Genomic DNA, 18,309 nt, shown 5'->3' with positions numbered 1-18,309 from the left:
TCCACACACTAAAGATAGATTTATTAAAATAATTTGTGAACACCGATACCATTATTCCATTTTATTTCTATTCTGTTTTTTTTCCCGATTCAACCTGAGTCTAAATTTATCTAGAGGTCAAAAACGGAGAAATATCCCTTGTTTATGAACTAGATAGTTCTGAGCTTGTCAAAACCAAAATATTGAGTAAAATTTTAAAATCAAATTGCTTTATGGCATTTCATTTAAATGTAAATCTAAAATTTGTGTAACCTCTCACTAGGTTTATAATTTGAAAAGGGTAGATGGAAAAAACAAAGTCAAGAAAACACCAGTCTTGGTTGGATATTTTCCCCACTTGTAAAAATCTGGATAAAAGTAAATTCCATACTTTTCCATATTGCTAAGATCCACTTACAAGCATTTTCTTTGGATACTTTTCTAATATTTCCATGTGGTTAGTGACGAGGCAAAAGAAAAGCAGCTAATCATTTCAGAATAAAACCAGTCTCTGGAAAGCAGAGGCGTAGACATCACTGTCAGTTTATTTGGACAACAGGACAGACACAGGTATAGGAATATGTCAAAGTTTCACTGATGTCATGAGACAGCTGGTTATCGCAGATGTTTCAGTTCTTAGTAGAAAGGAAAGAAAAAAATCATAGGCATTTTGATCAGAGAGGACACTTATTGAGCAAAACTACACATTCGCAGATTAAATGATTCAAGGGGTCGGATTTACAACCGTTCAAACACATAGGAGAAGCTCAGGAATCCACAGGATACAACCAGAGGCAAGGCTCGAAACCAAAAGTGAGGTTGATTTTGATAACACAGAAGACAGTTTACTGCATTTCATTTCCACTTAATATAACAAACATTGAGGGTTTTTTATTTATTTTTTGTAAAGAAACAATACGCATGTAAAGACTTCAGATAGAGCAGGAATACAGAGGCCTGTACTACGAAAGTCTCCACTGGGTTTTCAAGTCGTACTAAGTAGGTGGAGTCGGTAACGGTTCGATAAACGTTAAGTTGTGACACGCGAAGGAAATATGCACCGTTCCTCCTTGCTGGCTGTGGCGCTGAAAACCCTAAGTAGAGAACCTGAAGTTGTCTCACTGCTTCATAGTACCGGTTCTGGATGATTGAGATGTTGAGACGTTGGTTCTGTCTCAAAGAGCACAGAGGAAACAGTTTGATGGAAATAGTTTACATTCAGTAGAGAAAGCGGCGATTTACAGTAGCTGTCCACATTTCTGGCATCTGGACAACTTGGAAAGATAGTCTGGTTGTTTTTTTGTTTTTTTTTAAATGTTTTCAGCACATAAAAATTAAGAAGATTGCACATTTCAGAGTTAGCATATGATGCCCTGACTGGATAATCCCCAGTATATTCCAAAAAGGGTTTTTTAATAAGACGTTTAGTGTTGGTAGGTAAAATGACTTTACTCTAATTCTCTCCTGTAGCTTCATCATACAGGCCAACATGAGGCAGGCAGTGTATATCATATCAGTAGACATAAGAATTACCATCAAATCAAAGTCCGTTTCTACTCCTAGTGTCTCGTTATAAGCAGGTAAAAATAGGATTTGAGTAACAAAAATGTCAAAAGAGACAATTATTATAGTGCGACGTGCACTTATCCAATGTTCACTTTGAGTTTTCCAGGAGATGATAGGAATTTAAACGAGGCATTGGTGAGCTAAACCGTATAATATCTTTTTGTCTTGAGATCTACAAGCTTTCACCCTCCCATTTTTCATTTAATAGAAACTGCACTACGGGGGACGACGCTGATGAGACGTGGAGCCCATTTAATCTCCTCTAAGGATGTGACCGATATACCGCGGCGGGACGACGCTTTTAATAAGAATCGGAAAACTTCCCGAGCCACGGATCATTGAGGATTTTCCTCACCGTTGCGTGGAAGTAAGTCACTGCAGGATCTGGAATACATTTCTTATTACTAAAAAGATGTTTTTTGTTGCTATTTGGAGCTGCTTATACTGATTGTGATTTTTTTTATTGTTTGTTTTTGTTTTACAGAACAAAGATAAAAAATGAAAAACACTGTTTGTCTGTGAAAAGACAGAGTTTGACCAATAGGCTTGGGCCGGTTTGAGGTGTCTTGGTACCACGGTTAAAAAAAAAAAAACCCCAAAAAAACAACAATATTAAACACATTAACATGTGACATTTATTACCAACTTGCAGCTAAACTTTATTTTACCATTCTGCTCTTTATAGAGTAACACTAGTATACTAAGCTAATATGAGCTGCATTGAGCCTGTAGTCGGTTTCCTGTTAACGATGAAATAATACATCTAGATCATGAGAGTGAAATGAGATTTTAGCAATAATTTGGGGAATATCAATGTCCACAATAGCGGTTTCAGAAACATCAATTTGTGTTGTTCTGCGATTGTCGATTTCAGGTTTGTTCCCAGACACAGGGCTTCGAAGGACATGCTAACTTTACTAATAGTTAGCTAGTAGCGGTGGAGTTTTCCCCCTTTAGTACTCAAATTGCTTCCACCCAAATGATTTAAGAATGTTGTCAACCAAAAATGATATGAAGACTGTCAATTCAGGGCAACTCAAGAACAACGTCCTTTCATAATTTAAAATAAGAGTCTGAAAAATACGAGAGCATCACACTTAAACGTACTTGGCTTCGTTAACAGGAAGGCTTCTGTAGCGATCTTAAAACAAACTTTTTAAAACCGTGAGCAGCCCATGCCTATTGCACAGTGACATATTAAACATTTGACAAGAAATTACACAAAATACATAGCTAGCGACTGGACCGAGGACTTTGAGACTGGCACCAATTATGAGCAGCTGCCACATTTCGGTATGAGGAAGCCATTATGGAGACGTAAACAGCCCAACATCTAAAATATGAAGCACAACCGGCGTCTCGAGGAGCTTTTTTTAAGGCTGCAACAGCTACAAAGCAAATAAAGTGGCTTTATATGAGAATTAACATTCAGTATAACAGTAGGTGTTCCAACGCACAATGATGGCTGACAAGCTCCGCATAAAGAGACGGTATTCCAGTAGTTTAAAATCGGGGGCAGATATTTACCATCCTGTGTGCGCTGTTGTCTTCGCTGTCATGGTTACTAAAGTTTTGAGGGAAAATAAAATAAAATAATAAAAAAAAAAGGTTTGTGTTTGGAATGCATCTGGAAATACTGTACCCTGGTTAGAACCGTTCAAGAAATATGCAGGTCAAAGACATTCTCCATCATTCATGTTGAGTTTTTATTTTCTTTAAAGAGGAAGGAAAGTCATCCATTTTCAAACCAACAGGGCCGCAGTGCCTTGCAAAAGTGAGGCTTTGAGCTTTTCCATATCATGTAACGTTATAAACACAATCTGTAATGTATTTTATTGGGGATGTTGTGTGATAGGTCAGAGGTCAGCGACTTTTACCAACCAAAAAAAAAAAAACACTGTTCCTTTTTCTCCTACTGAAGCAAATATGACCTAAAATTTATTCAAGTCATTTTTCCAATAAGATACTATTGTCTTACATAAATGTATAAATTTTATTTTGTATTTTAGATCAACTAAAAAACATCCAATTTTTATAAAAAGAGATTGATTTCTGTTTTTAATCGAATGTTCAATATTGTTGGAAGTGTCGGAAAAAAACGTAACAAAAAACAATTTTTTAAAAAAATGACTTTTTGTACGACTGATGTCATTCTATTGACGAAATTGTATGCAGGTAGAGTACTAGAACAAATAACTGCGAAAATGATCTTTGTGAAGAGGAAGGAGGACAACACATGGCTTTCAAAATTTCTTACCCAATAAAAACCTGAAAAGTGTGTAATTAGTCCCCTGTTACTCCAATGTTGGAGTAAATCTCTGGACGTTGTTAATAGTCTGAATGAAGAGACCTCAGCGTTTCAGTTGAGTACATCACTGAAGAAACAGCATCATAAAGATTAAGTTTGTGTTTATAACATGACAAAATGTGAAAAAGTTCAACGAGTGTGAAGGCTTTCACAAGGCACAGAATATTTTTAGCCACGGTTTCTCGTTCATGTGCTCAGTTTTACTTCACTAGGTGTGAGTGTTAGTGTTTTTGTCTTCTAGGGAGCTACTGACAGTATGCACCTTATCATTTAAATCCTCTAAAGGACCTCAGTAGTGTTTTCTGGATTCTAACTACAACTAAAAGGGGAAGAAAATGCTCTAAAATCAACATAAATCTCACCTACAGACACCAGAAATAATAAAAACAAAAAAAGATTAGCCGGTAGGACTTCCAAAAAAAACTGTGGAAAAAAAAGGTAAAAACAGATCGACTGAGGAGGGCTTCAGTTGCAAAATCGTTGAGTGTAAGCATCTTAAGGAAACAGAAACCGTAGCTACGAAGACGCCAAGTTCCCTCCGGATGATGAGAGCATGCTTTCGGAAAAGGCGGAAACGCACGTTTCATTTCTGTTCACTGTAAAAAATAAAATAAAGAAAACCTACGGGAGTGATAATTCAGTACAGACACATCACTGGCACATGGAGAGATGGTATGGGAGGCAAAAGCAGACCTGAATCAAATAGCATTTGCAGACTGAGGCAAATGCTGAGGTTTAGATATGGCCGTGATTGTTGACGGTCACAGAGGTGGCGCTCGAACTCTCGTGATGGTCTGAACATTCTGGCACATGCCGAGTTGCAATACAAAATATCTATATATCTTAAACCTCGCTGATGTGACCGTTAAGTGCAGAGTATTTGCAAAAGCTATTTAAAATCAGGTCCGCCGAGAGAGGAATGTAACAACTGTAGTGCGTTCTTCTTGAAAGATGGAGCTTGGTTGTGCGGTCAGGATCCCCTTCGCATCCCAAGCCTCCGGATGAGAAGAGCCTTACTTAGCGAAAGAATCCAAGCTTCTCTCGAAGCCAATCTTCTGTTAGGTCCTCTGTGTTCCTGATCTCAAACGCCTGTCAAATAAAAAAGAAAGAAGGAAAAATGACCAAAAGTTGGTCACTGAACCCCCCTGAATTGACATGTAAAACTGCTGCAGAATAAAAGAGAACATTTGGCCCAAAAACAAAAACAACATCTTGTATTTCCCTACTTCTTCCCATGGCCAAAGCTGGAACAGGGGTTTAGTGACATCTAGTGGTACAGGTGAGGACTGCAACTAAGAGAGACCTCTTTAGGCCATTGTTTGGGCTTCGTGGGCCAGGTTAGAAATTAAATCACAACATCACTCCTCTATCAACCCTTTAATAACATTTTTACCAGTCTTTTACTGAGAAGCAGCCGGTATAATAAACTCAGCAAGACGGCAGTTCCACCAGGTGTTTGCCAAATGCTGCTGGCTAGTCTGAAGGAGCTGAGTGGGGGAGTCGGGCTCTGTGAGGTGGAAGCTTGGAAACTGCAGCTCTAAGGAGGAGCTGCGTCTTGAAGGCGGAGCTAGGTCCACCTGGGTGTTTTGCACAGCTGAATGGTTGCCGTGGGAGATGAAATGATTTCTTAAACACCCATGAAAGAATCAAGGAAACACTCCAGGTATATTTTTGACGAGGGAATAACATTATGATGCGATGTAAAGCTTGAAAAAGTTAATTCTACTTAACACTGCTCCTTTAACACGGCTGAATGCTAATATTTTTAGCACCTTGTTGTGGATAACCGGGCCACGAAGGACCCACTCAACTTCTGAGCTACGATTATACTGAAACTCGGATTTTTTTTTAAAAACACGACCCACGCCACTTTAATATGTCATGCTAAATCTGACGCCCATCTGATCTTTGCAAATGTGACCCGTCTGTGAACGTAGCCAAAGATTCACCAACCTTGGTCAGTTGAACCGTTTGCACCAGCTTGTTTTTGCTTCCTGCGTACATCATCTGTTGCTCCGGTTTACAACCTGCCAAGCAAAACAAATACATGTAAGGAAAAATAAAACAAACGTGTTTTTTCATGAGTTGAGTCTTCGGTTGCCAGTGTCCCGCAATCCTTCGATCTGATGCACCACAGACAAATGGATCACATCCTCAGCATGCACGCAGGTTCTACAAAGTCATATTAATGGCCTTCATTTGGGTTTTGTTGAAACAGAACCACATTTAAAAGTTCTAGGACACGGTCGCCAAAAAGACTGCTTTTTGGGCTTCCCTGCAGAAGAATCAACCTTACCCACTGGACTGGAGAAGATGAAGCAGAGCGGATAGGACACGCGTCCATCATCGTGTTGATACTTATAACTGTAGACGATGAATGTTCCCTGGGCTAAGGACAGCAACTAATGCGTGACTACATTTCATTATAAAGGTAGGTACTCAGATGTTGTCAGTGCAAAGGATATCTGGGTTGTCTCTCAGGCAGTTCATCCTTTAGAGCATCGGGTGAAATATCCTAAAAGAAAAAAATTGTTTCAAAAACAGGAATGTTTTAAATTCACAGTGAGTGAATTTAAACACAGCGAATTTAAAAGTGGGAGATTTAAAAAAAAAAAGAAAAAAAAGAAAGAAAAACTTGCCTCATGCTCTTCTTCGAGAATAACGAGCTGCTTCTCTTTATCGATCTTCACTGAAAACACACACACACACACACAAGAAAAAAAACACAACAAAACAAAAGTCAAAGACTAAATCTGCCGGCATCTCAGAGTGAGAAACACCAAGAAGCTGAAGCAATCCCTTCCTCTGCTCGTGTCCTGTCATATTTGTTGTGCTGCCTCCGAGTTGAGAATCCCTGTCATGCAAACACGCGGCTAATCCCATTCAGCAGAAATGACATTCTGGGTGGAGGATAAAGCTTTTCCTCTTTACAGTTCTCCACCTCGCTGCAGTCAGACATGACTCAGCGTCACCATGGCAACAAAGCTTTTTAATACGTGCAACTTTTTTGCGCCCCCCCCCACATCTGTATTTTAAGCTAAGCACAATTAATAAGAGAAATCAGGAGTTAAATCTGAAATAGTTTGGCAGTTTTTGCATTAGGTTAAAGTTCTTGCATGAGAGGAATGTTGGCCTTGTCATCCAGTTCATGAAAACACAGTCATGGGGCTGTATTGTTTCAATAATCCAGCCTTTTCAAGCTTTCTAAGACGGTTGCAAATCAAACCTCAGGCTTCGAAACACACAAGAGATTCCAGATTGTCAATACATGTCGGTAAAATAAAAAGGTTATGCCTGAAGAAGTAAGTTGACTCAAAAGCTTCAAGAATCAACTGTAGCCGAAATAACGTAATTTTCGCTCTTTTAATCTGTCATTCACGTGATTCTGCCCCTCTGTTTTTTACACCAGCTTTGCAGGAGGGCCGCAGCAAACGATTAATTTAGTCAGCGATTGTTCCATCAAATATTCTGATGAGTAATCAGATTTTAAAAATATTGTCACATTCTGCTGATTTTTCAATCAAACCATTTATTTCACGCAAGATTTTTTTTTAAAATACACTAAAAGATAAGGATAAACAAAAAAATTCTATTTCTTTTTTGAAATAAGGAAATTAACATTTTATAGCGTAAAATGCAATAAAACGGCTTTCCTGTAGCAACCGCTTGATCATTTGTTGTGAAAGCTAAAAATAAATTAAAATACAGCTAACATCAACATGTCAAATGTTCAAGCTTTTCTGCTCAACGATAATCCGCTGATCAAGTTTTAGATTAGCTGATTAATAATTTGACAGCTTAGTGGCAGATTTTTATTTATAAAATTTGAATCAGGTGAAGCCAAACCTGCCACTTGAGGAGTTTGTGGTCAGGGTTTCTGCCAGGGTATTACAAGCCTGGCAGGTCACCAGGCTTTATTTGTGCCCCCACCAGACTTAGCATTTCTTATTTATTTAAAGGGTTTTTTTAATGTTTGCATTTTTTAAGACTTCCAATCTTTCAATAACACATAATTATTAAGTGATATTTTCAAATTTCCTGTCAACTTTAAACATTTTTTAACTCGGAAAGACGGCGGACGGCTGGATGAATGACTGCCCCAGCACCCAACCACCGGGCTTAGCAAGTTTTCTGGGAGAAACCTTGGTGGTAGAACATATTTACGGATAAATAAGGTTTATGTTGTTCTTACAATTGCATTTTGGCACTTTGTTTTTGAGTCTGTGCGCTTCAGTTAGCGACTGATCCGATTGCTAAATTAGTTGCTTCCGTAAGAGATTATGAACACAAACAAAGGAATAATCAACATGCAACAGAAGAAGGTGGGGGACGTACTAATGATGGCCGCGTTGTTGGTTTCCTTCCGGAAACGAAACTCCTTCAACTTCTTCACCAGATCTTCATCCACGTCACACACGACCAGTGATTCACTCTGACCGGAAAAAGGGGGCGGAAAAATGTCAACAAATAAAAAAAAATTAAAAAAAAGCTAAATAAATACATACAAAAGTAAAATCTAAGTGTAGATTAACCCAACTACACAATAATTTCATTGTTCTTATTTATTTCTTTGTGTGAAAATCTAGTAAGATGCTTTTGCTCATAAATGAAGTAGAGAATGTAAACAGGAAAACAAAAAAAACAAAAAAAATCACATTAATGAAATGTTCATAGTGTCAAGTCTGCTTTTATTTTGAAAGCAGCGTTTCTTTGTCTATATACCACTCTAAGGTGTTAAGCATCCCAATGCGAGTTTCCATAGGAACCAAATGTGCAATAATGATATTAGTAAAACTCAGAGCCTACTGAGCAGCGTACGTTATGAACACACATAATGGTGGTATTCTGATTTAATGTAGCTTGTGCAGGACATATTCAACAATCCATAACGCTCTCCTCTTCATATAAACACACTCACTTCTTGGGCAACAGGAAGTGTGTCCTCATATCCACCCATTGTCCATCTGACTTCTGCCCTCAGGGCAAATAGTCCCATTTTCTGTAAAGCTTCACATAAACCGACGCTGCACACTCTCGTCCAAGTGAAGCGTTAACAGACCATTCACCTGATTCATCTAGATTTTAGTTGTTGTTGGGTTTGTTTGTTTTTTAAAACACTGAAAACGACAAAGAAACTAATATAACATGGCATTACGAATTGCGTTTTTTGTAGCTTTCGTCAAACAGACACGACGACACAAGAAAATAAGTCGACACACACGTGTGGCATCAGTAGCACTGCTACTTCTGTTTTCACTCAATATATTATTTTGGCTATAGTTGGATTGACTTTTCTTTCTGGTTTAAATAAAAAAAACTCATGTCACCAACATTTGTTTATGAAAATATAGAGCAGCCGTTATTCTTTATGTTTACTCAATGATGTCGCACAGTGAGAATCTCTCATTGGACCCACAGCTGCCAACAACAACAACAAGCGTGTTCTCACATTCAACCTCTGCCCTCGAGGAAAATGATTTTCAAGGCATAAAATTAACAAACGGCTCCACGCGCTCATTTGAATAAAGGGTTTGGACTTCCACCTGCTTCCGACTCGCATCACAACATTACGCACACTGCAGAGTAACGGAGTACCTCATTTAGCATGGAGAAATGTGCCATTTTAAGATTTGTTTTTGTATATATTTCTACGTTAGACAGAGCCTCAGACATGATCAAGACAGTAAGTGTTTTCAGGCGAAGCTGTGTATTTTTTTTTTTTTCCTCACTAAAAGCAATCCGAAAATATTTCTCTCTCTTATCAAGGGAACACAGTTTTACAATGTTTGGCTAGTGAAGTGACTGACTACAAGCTCTACATGAGCAGATAACCTAGCTAAGTAATCAGCTAGCATTGGCTTCTAATAATAATAATTAAAAAAAAAAAAACAGAGCAGCAAAATATACAACATTCTGCATATAGGTGGTTTTAAAAATACAAATAATTTCAGAGATTCTTAATTTTTGCTTAAATTAAAAAAAATAATAAATCAGTGTTACATCACTCTCTACCTAACAAGGATTATTTCTTTCGGAAAAAAACGTAAGCCTTCTCAAAACTAGTATTTTCATCACGACAGGGTTAATCAGACAGCAAAATCTATTGGTAATTAAACTATTAATTCACACAACTACGCTTGTTTTTTGTTTTGTTTGTTTTTTTACAAACAGCAGCAATCCTGACAACAGTCCATACAACTCAGAGGATTTCATCCACAATCCACCAGTCTGAACAGGATATTATTGGTCTCCGTCACGTCCACACGCGAGGCCTTACATAACTACATCATAAAAAATATTTGAAAAGGAAAATCTTTAAGGGTCTCTCTGCAGACACAAATCTCGCAAATCTTTGATTGCACCTTCCTGAACAGATGGCTGGTGGGAGTCGGGATTTCACTGAGCCCTTGGAGAGATCCTTACAGATTAAGAAGTGATTGCTGTGTGTCTGTGGGTTGGATAAGGGAACAGACGTGACAACTGAAGGAGACCGCGGCTTTTTTTTTTCTTTTTTTTTTTTTTACTTTTAGCCCACATTCCTTCAGGCTCTCCAAATCGCTGTGGCCAGTCAAGGTTGCTTATTCAGCCAGGAGACGACAGGGAATTAACCCCTGCTGTTTGACCATTGATGCCTCTCATGTCGGGGCAAGAGAAAGAGGAATATTGACAGGCAGCGCAGAGCATCGAGCTGTCTCACAACACGCAGCGGAAAACCCGGAGGGAAGCACTGCTCAGCTCAATAAGCAGGGCAGCTCGCGTTAAGGCAGCTCCCCAGCAGCCAGACGTGTTAAAACCCAGCACTGCTGCCTGCAGCAGCAAAGTACCCGCACACTGAGGCAGGAAACACGTCGCTTTCAATTTCAAAATAAAAGCATTTGGCAGCTTTTAGGAATACGATATTCACACTGACAAGCTCACGTATTATTCATGTCTGTAGTACCGAGCTACGTTATCGAAGTTATGGGAGAATTAAGATTTTTGCAGAAAACCCAAGGAGTAGGCTATAAAAAAAATAGGAAATAAAGGAATGGGGTGGAAAGAAGAAAGAAATGGACGTGAAAAAAAAAAAACTACTGAAGTCAAATTCTATACTTTTGCAGAACTGCCTGTGGAAACCACAAACTCAAAAGAAGAGTTAATCAATTATTTAACAAATTGCTCAACATTTAGGTTGTTTGAGTAAAATAAAACAAAAGAGTGGAAAGCCTGAAATTGGCAATATGAAAGAAATTATTTGTTGATGATATGATTTGAACTCAATCATAATTGAAATGTACGAACTATGAGTCTTTAGGAAATATGAGCCGCAACCTCAACGTTGCGGGCGGTTTCAGACTTTTTAATAATTCTGCCTATTTTTTTTTTTTATTTCACCGGAAGTAGATTGTCTCTGTGTCGGTTACATTGACGCATTTACGAAACACGGAGGGTGTAACTGGTGCTAGGATAGCAGGCTAACGCTCAACAATCTCCGATATCACTTTTCATGAAAACTCCTAAAAACTTCCTGTCTGTTGCCATTGCGGCATTAAGCCAAAAAAGCCAAACCGGAAGCAGATTGTTCGTACGGAAACATAACAACTTACCATAATTGTAGAGTTAAAAATCTCCCTGAAGCCGCAGCTACTGCTCTGAATGGCAGAAACGGTTTCAGTGTTTTTTCTCTTTACTTCCCATCATCCCGTGACTGGTTTGACCAATCCCTCACAGGCTCCCCCTTCCTTCACAACATCAAGTCTTTTAATACTGTAACAATCAAATACGTATATTTCATTTCATGTCATCAAAATTAATTGGCCATTTTGGGACTTCTTTCATTAGCTGCAGCAGCTCATAATTTCTTCTTATTTGTTAAGGAATTTGAACACATGCCGCAATTTATTCAAAATTGCGGTGTGTTCAAATTAATGATTTTTATCTTTAAAAAATCCTAAAGATACATTTTTTTCTTATCCTTAAAGATATTTTTTAAAACTCAAATGTAATCTTTATTGTACTTTTTTAAATATATAAAAAAATATATATTTTAAAAATCAACATTTTGATTATTTGAAGTTTTTCTTGCATGAAACGTGAATAATATATATTTTAAAAAAACAAAAAACATTTTTTCGTGAAGCACACAAGTTCTAAGCCCAATTAAAAGAAAATTAATTCATATTTTTACTGTTGCCCCATGCTTGCTGGGCATGGGAGACAACGTCGTAACTGGGCTCAATAGATTCAATATGAACATGACAGGAATAATCGGTCATGTTACAGCTTAATAAAATAACCGGAATGATTAATTGGAACATTTGAAGTATTGACGTTACTTTTTTTATATGTATTTATTTTTACGGTGATTATTATCATTATTATTTGTTGCTGTATTTGTAGGCGTAACGGTATTATAGTTAGACGTAAAATTTAAAGGGAGCGTTAGAATTTGGATATTATTGGAAATTTTACTTTTGAGAAACAAATTGCTTGTATTTATCAATTTTTCTAGAAGTACAAATTTGTTATTTTAATTACTGAGTTAAGACGTAAGCGAAAATGTAATAGGCTACATCGTTTATTTTTGTGTCAAGTACAATTATAGTGTGACATTTATGTATACGATACTAAAATTATTTTTGTTTATTTATCATGCGTTTTTTTTCTTTCTAATTTTAGAAAAAAAATAATGAATACATTAGGGGAAATAATACTTAGCTTAAATAATAAATCCCCCCATTTTTGATTTCCCCAGGTCATGTAAATGAAAAGCGGAAGTGTGTGGTTTTGCACCGGAACTCGCCCGTGCGCGAGCTTCCTTTCCAGGAGTTGTAGTTTTTCTTAGCAGATCTAACGTTAGCTTCCAGTTGTGAGCCTCGTCAGGCCAAAGGAGTTGGCTAACTGGTTTTTCGAGACCTGTAGAAAACATCGCTGTTTCCTGTTGTCATTCAAGCAGAGCCCAGCTTCCGACCAGGTATCGTAAAACATCAGCTTTTACTGTTTCACTGTCACCACGAATGTAGACCTAACAAACCTAAACTAACAGCTAGCTAGGGTTAGCTAGATTGCTAGCCAACTCTGTAGCATCAGGAGTTTGCATATTTCAAAACAAATACCCACCTCTAGATAATGAGGCAAAGTGCCGTCTTTGTTATTGCTGTGGTGTTTTACATTTTTTGAGTAATGTTGAGTTATTTTCAGTGTGTCGCAATGGACTTTGTGAATCCTCATTCCAGGGTGGAAACATTTACTCAGAGACTCTTGGAACTGCCCAGATACATTTTACAGCTTGATAAAATATGTTGGAAGTACTCAATAAAACTGATTAAAGTTGTTTCCTGTTTTGTTTTAGATCATGGCAGATTTCTCGGTGAGTTTAATGGATCGTATCCCTTTAATTCCTGTCATAATGGTTGGATTCCCTGTAGCTTGCAGTGGAAATGACCTGTTTTTCTTTTTGTTGTTGTGAGTGGAGATGGTTATTTATACTTTCTCTTTTTGTTCTGTAGCTGTCAGATGCTTTAGGAGATGACACGTCGAGCCAGGCTAAGAAAATAGGCCACACTAACCCCACTGCCCCTGCCAGCAATCACCCTGCAGCTCCGAACCCGGGATGGCCCGGTTCTGCCCCAGGAGCTCCCACCCAGCCCTCAGCTCCAGTTGACTTCAGCGGTGGATTGTCTGGCCCAGGAGCCCCGGGGCCCTTCCAGTACCCCTCTGGTCCTGGAGCACCGGGGCAGTACCCGGGACCTCCCTCAGCACCCGGCGGCTTCCCTGCTGGTCCCGGAGTACCTGGACAGTATCCCGCACCGGGAGCTCCGGGTCAGTTTCCCTCCAGCCTCGGGGCGCCTGGACAGTTCCCCGGGCATTATCCGTCTGAAGGAACTCCTGGACAGCTGCCCGGAGGCCCCGCTCCTTACCCATCGGGGCCGTTTCCTTCTGGGCCTGGCGCTCCGGCCGGCCCTTATCCGAACGTGCCTTTCCCTGGTGGGCAGCCAGCAGGAGGCAACGGGATGTACGGCCCAGGAGGTCAGGGTGGATTTCCCCCTCCGGCCGGTCCAGGATCTTTCCCAGCGTTCCCTGGAGGTGGATTCCCCCCGGTACCACCCGGGTCGTGGGGATCACCCGGAGGAGGTTTCCCGACCCCGCCTGCTCAGTTTGGCCCCGGGCCCATGGGTCCGTACGGTGGTCCTGCTGGTCCAGGAGGCACATTGGTGAGTGTGAGCCCTTCCTGCAGTAAATGCGTCGCTTCTCTTGCTCTCTATTCTGCTCTTCTGTAAATCTAATCCGGGTGTTTTGGTGAAAACAACTCAAGCTTTAGTGGACTAAAAGTTAACTTCTCTCCGTCTGCTGGTGACCTTTGACCGGGGGGTGAGTCTGATTCCCGGTTTCTGCTCGGGTGCGCCGCAAATGTTAAGTAACGGCAACGCCCTGTTCAGCAGGAGTGAACGGAAATGTATTTCTGTCTTTCAGCCCAGATATAACTCGCCGTTTTATTGAAAGCAATGAGCTCAGCTTTTCACCCGGACCAGGACGTCCCACCTGACCAGGCGCCAAAGATCGAACGCATCCGCATCGACGAGTTGCGTTGGAACGCAGCGCTAAATTCACTGGATTTAATTGTTTCGCTTTATGTTTTGTTCTGAAAGTGCAATATGATATAATTTTCTTTGATTTACGAATAATGGAAATTACGCTGCTTTAATCTGCTCATATAATCTAGTCAGATGCAGTTCTGACTTCTCCCTCACATGTATGAATTTTAATAAAAAACCCTTTCATTTGTTCCATGTTGCTCAGGCTTCAGTTTGTGCAGGTGTCTGATTTTTGTTGAAACACGTGGCGATTATGACTCACTGAGGTATTGCATTGGGAATATAGGCAGAGTCAGAATTTAAGTTATTTTTTTTATTTGAACTTTTAAATTATTTGCCAAGAATTTAAAAGTACCTGGATCACACCTACAGGATATTAACAAGCGGGTAAACAATTTCTCTTTGTATCACACCATTCAAAAGCAAAAAAAACAAAAGTAGCATCCTGAAAGCTGTGCAGCAGAGGCAATGCTGTCAGTATTTACACTGTAAATATCTCCTTTCAGATTGTGCCATACGATCTCCCCCTCCACGCTGGGATTATGCCGCGCCTTTTAATCACAGTGATCGGAGAGCCTGTTCCCGGGGCAGACAGGTACGGATTCCCCCCCCCAAAAAAACAAACAATCCTCCCAGTCTGCGTTTGAAGTCACGACGTGCTTCAGAAAGAAGACAAACGCCCTCAAAATAATATGAATATGAAGTGGATCTGTGCCGTTTAACTCGGGTTATTATGGACAGTTGTGTCAGAGATTAGTGAACGTGTTTACATTTTGTCCCATTACAACCACAAACTTCAGTGTATTTTTATTGGGATTTAGTGATGATCTCAATGAAAACAACTTGAAATTAACAGTCGGGGTTTATATTTGTGTAATTTATAAATTCTCCAGGTTCCAGGTTGACTTTCTTAAAGGTCCGGATGTCGTCTTTCACTTCAACCCTCGCTTCAACGAGCAGACCATCGTCCGAAACTCCAACCTAGGAGGTTACTGGGGCCCGGAGGAGCGAGAGGGGCCCTTTCCCTTTGCCGAGGGGCGCCGTTTTGAGGTAAGTTGTTTATTAACGGCATTACAATTTAACGCATGTAAAAAAAAACAAATTGTTAATGCAATAAATATTTCTTTTTTTATGTTTTATTGTAATCTGGAAAAAGTGCAGAAATACGAGGCAGTGATTACAAAACTACACTACAGGCACTAACAATACTGCAAAAAAAAAAAAAGCAATAAGAATAATCCATGAGTTGGGATATTAAAAAAAAGAAAACACCAACAGATATTTGTGAAACTTGTTCAAGTTCATCGACGTAGTAAAACTACAGATGGCTCCGATTTTTTTTTGCAAAGCCAAAAATAAACAACCACCAGTAGACATTAGAAAAGATGTTTAAAATGAAGAAGCAAATATACAAGTCATGGGAAGACGGTTTAAAATTAAATTCATAACTACAAGAAAATCCTTTTGTGCATCAATAAGTGGCATCGAACTGTGGAATAATTTGGAAGTTGACACCGTCCAAACATCAAACTTTTCAAATTATCATACAAGCATCTGATTATTGCTGGGAGCGATTGGGATATTTTTTTTTTTTTTAGTCGCTCATTGTCGGTGTCTTCGTTATCAACGAAATTTAAAGAAGCCTTGGTTGTGTATCTGCCATAGTTCAAATTAAATAGATACAATATTGGTAAATAGATTGAACACATATAGCACTTTCCCAATCATTTTGATCACTCAGAACGCTTTGCACTAGAGTCACATTCACCCATGTGGCAGGAGGAAGCTGGAATCGAACCTGCAACCTTCCGATCACAAGACAACTGCTCTACCCACAGAGCCACATCATATGTATGGATTTTATATGCGATAGATATTATGCAGGTGGTTAAGGAGTGGGAATATTGACACATTTTAGACTTGAATCCATTGAATATGCAAAACAAAAGTTTTGACATTATGGCTTCATGCTGTATTTTATTTAATTTACTTATTCAAAGAATGAGCAAACGGGTCATATAACTTGCCTTTTATTGTTGTGTCAAGCAAACATTGCACATTTTTGAAGCACCAAACTCGCATTTCACAAACACCAAAAGTAATTTCCAATCAGTCTGATACAGAAACTGCTGAAGTTCTCCCACTTTAAAAAAATTATTTTATTTTTATTTTATTTTATTTTTTTGGCACACGCCAATTTTCTGCGCAGTTCATGTTCAAACTGTTTTCGCAGCAGAGCAAATAAAAAGAATTGACCCAGGCAAATCTTGGTGTTTGTCGCCCCGTCTCGCAGTTGAAGATCCTGGTGGAGGAGGACATGTTCAAGGTGGCCGTGGACGGCACCCACCTGCTGGAATACGAGCACAGAGTGGGCGGCCTGGAGGAGGTGACCGTGGTGCGGATCACCGGCGACGTCGTCCTGTACAGCGCGGCGCCCAGCATGATCTGAACCCCCGGCGGCTCACTCGCTCGCTCTGGAAACGATTAGCCCCCACACCCCCGCGTTTCTGACGACCGCCTGCCTCCACGCGCCCAAAACGCCTCCCCTCCCCCCCAACCCCCACGGAGGCAGCTGACGAAGTTGCAAGTGCGGCCAGCAAAGTGCAATTGTCCCTCACGTGGCACATTTTATCGCAACGCCCTGACGCAGATCGAATTAAGTTCGCACTTGATAATCCTTTTTTTTTTTTTTTCTTTCTACTGAATATCTCATTACAAAATTATGTTTTCACTTTCCTCTTAGAAAATTGTATGAACCTCTTTGCATTTTTTGTTTTCCTATTTTTATTTTTATTTTTAATTCTAATTAAGGAAAAGATCGAGTGACGTAAATGTGTAACCAATCAAATCCGGAATAATTTATTATATATAAAGAAGACGATTGTAAGCTAAGCAGGGAGGAAGACGTGTTCCATGCGTTTCATATTATTTCAGCAGTGTTTTGTTTACATGTTCATTATTTCGTCACAACATAACGCGACAAGCCTTCGTAGTGCATGAAAGTGTGATGCTGAAAATGTCACTTTTATTTCCATGCTGAACCACGACCTTCTGGAGTCACACACATATATATAGTAGGCTAATCATGAAGTTTCTTCAAATGTAAGTATTTATATGCCGTGTTTGTTCCTCTTCTCTTCAGCTGTTTTTCTCCCGACCTGTAATGCCCCCCCCTCCTCCGAGTTTGAACAAAACAGCAAAAAGTGGCAACTAATTATTAAATTGAAATGTGTGTGGGAGAGATTCTGACTTGGTGCCAAAGAGAAGTGGTACATATTTTGAATTTCTAAATAAAAGGACTATGTAAAACTTTCAACTTGTGAGCTATCAGTTTTTATTTATTTTGTGATCAGATTGTTGGACACATCTGACTTATTCAGATTAGTTTTTATGAAACTAGTCTGTTTTTTTGTTTTGTTTTGTTTTTTACTTTATATTATACATATGAGTAAACTTTTAAACCTCAATAATAATTTTTATTCTTTATTAATAAATAATAAAAAAATACTTTCACTGGGTTAGCATCCCATTTCTTCTAGCTGCCATATTTGATTGTTTTTCTTTTGTGTTGCTCAGTAGAAACTATTAGTAAAAAGATTTTTAAAAATTCTTCCAGTTGTTTTTTTTGGTCATATGTTTGAGCTTATTAGCCCTAATATTTTTGATCAAATGTTTAGATGGTTTTATATACAATGTTAAGACTCTTAAAAATAAGACTCTACATCATATTAATTCAATGAGTTTTTAACAAAAACAATGTTAAGAGAACATTGTTTCTAATAAAATTAGTGAGGATGTAGTTATGAATTTAACGTTTTTATTTTTTTAATTTATGCTTGAAATGAACCAATAACTGTCTAGGAATCTTTTGTTTTCCTGGCA

At 39.0% G+C, this 18,309-nt stretch overlaps 2 protein-coding genes across 2 annotated transcripts; one reads left to right on the top strand and one right to left on the bottom strand.

Annotated features, from left to right (window-relative positions):
* Positions 1–506: 506 nt before the first annotated feature.
* gmfb (glia maturation factor, beta) lies at positions 507–11,569 on the bottom strand. The gene is made up of 7 exons (XM_044142305.1): positions 11,440–11,569; positions 8,189–8,285; positions 6,493–6,542; positions 6,319–6,368; positions 6,150–6,232; positions 5,807–5,880; positions 507–4,942 (listed from the first exon to the last, which is right to left on the bottom strand). The coding sequence occupies exons 1-7, from the start codon at positions 11,440–11,442 to the stop codon at positions 4,871–4,873; spliced, it is 429 nt and encodes a 142-aa protein (XP_043998240.1). The 5' UTR covers positions 11,443–11,569; the 3' UTR covers positions 507–4,870.
* Positions 11,570–12,626: 1,057 nt separating this feature from the next.
* Positions 12,627–18,036, top strand: lgals3a (lectin, galactoside binding soluble 3a). The gene is made up of 6 exons (XM_044142303.1): positions 12,627–12,806; positions 13,185–13,202; positions 13,342–14,046; positions 14,934–15,022; positions 15,321–15,477; positions 16,721–18,036. The coding sequence occupies exons 2-6, from the start codon at positions 13,188–13,190 to the stop codon at positions 16,874–16,876; spliced, it is 1,122 nt and encodes a 373-aa protein (XP_043998238.1). The 5' UTR covers positions 12,627–12,806; positions 13,185–13,187; the 3' UTR covers positions 16,877–18,036.
* The last annotated feature ends 273 nt before the right edge of the window (positions 18,037–18,309 follow it).

This window comes from Gambusia affinis, linkage group LG16 (assembly GCF_019740435.1).
Source record: "Gambusia affinis linkage group LG16, SWU_Gaff_1.0, whole genome shotgun sequence".
In the NCBI taxonomy this organism is placed as follows: Eukaryota; Metazoa; Chordata; class Actinopteri; order Cyprinodontiformes; family Poeciliidae; genus Gambusia; species Gambusia affinis.
The sequence above is the reverse complement of the archived record's forward strand: the minus strand, read 5'-3'. Positions and strand labels throughout refer to the sequence as shown.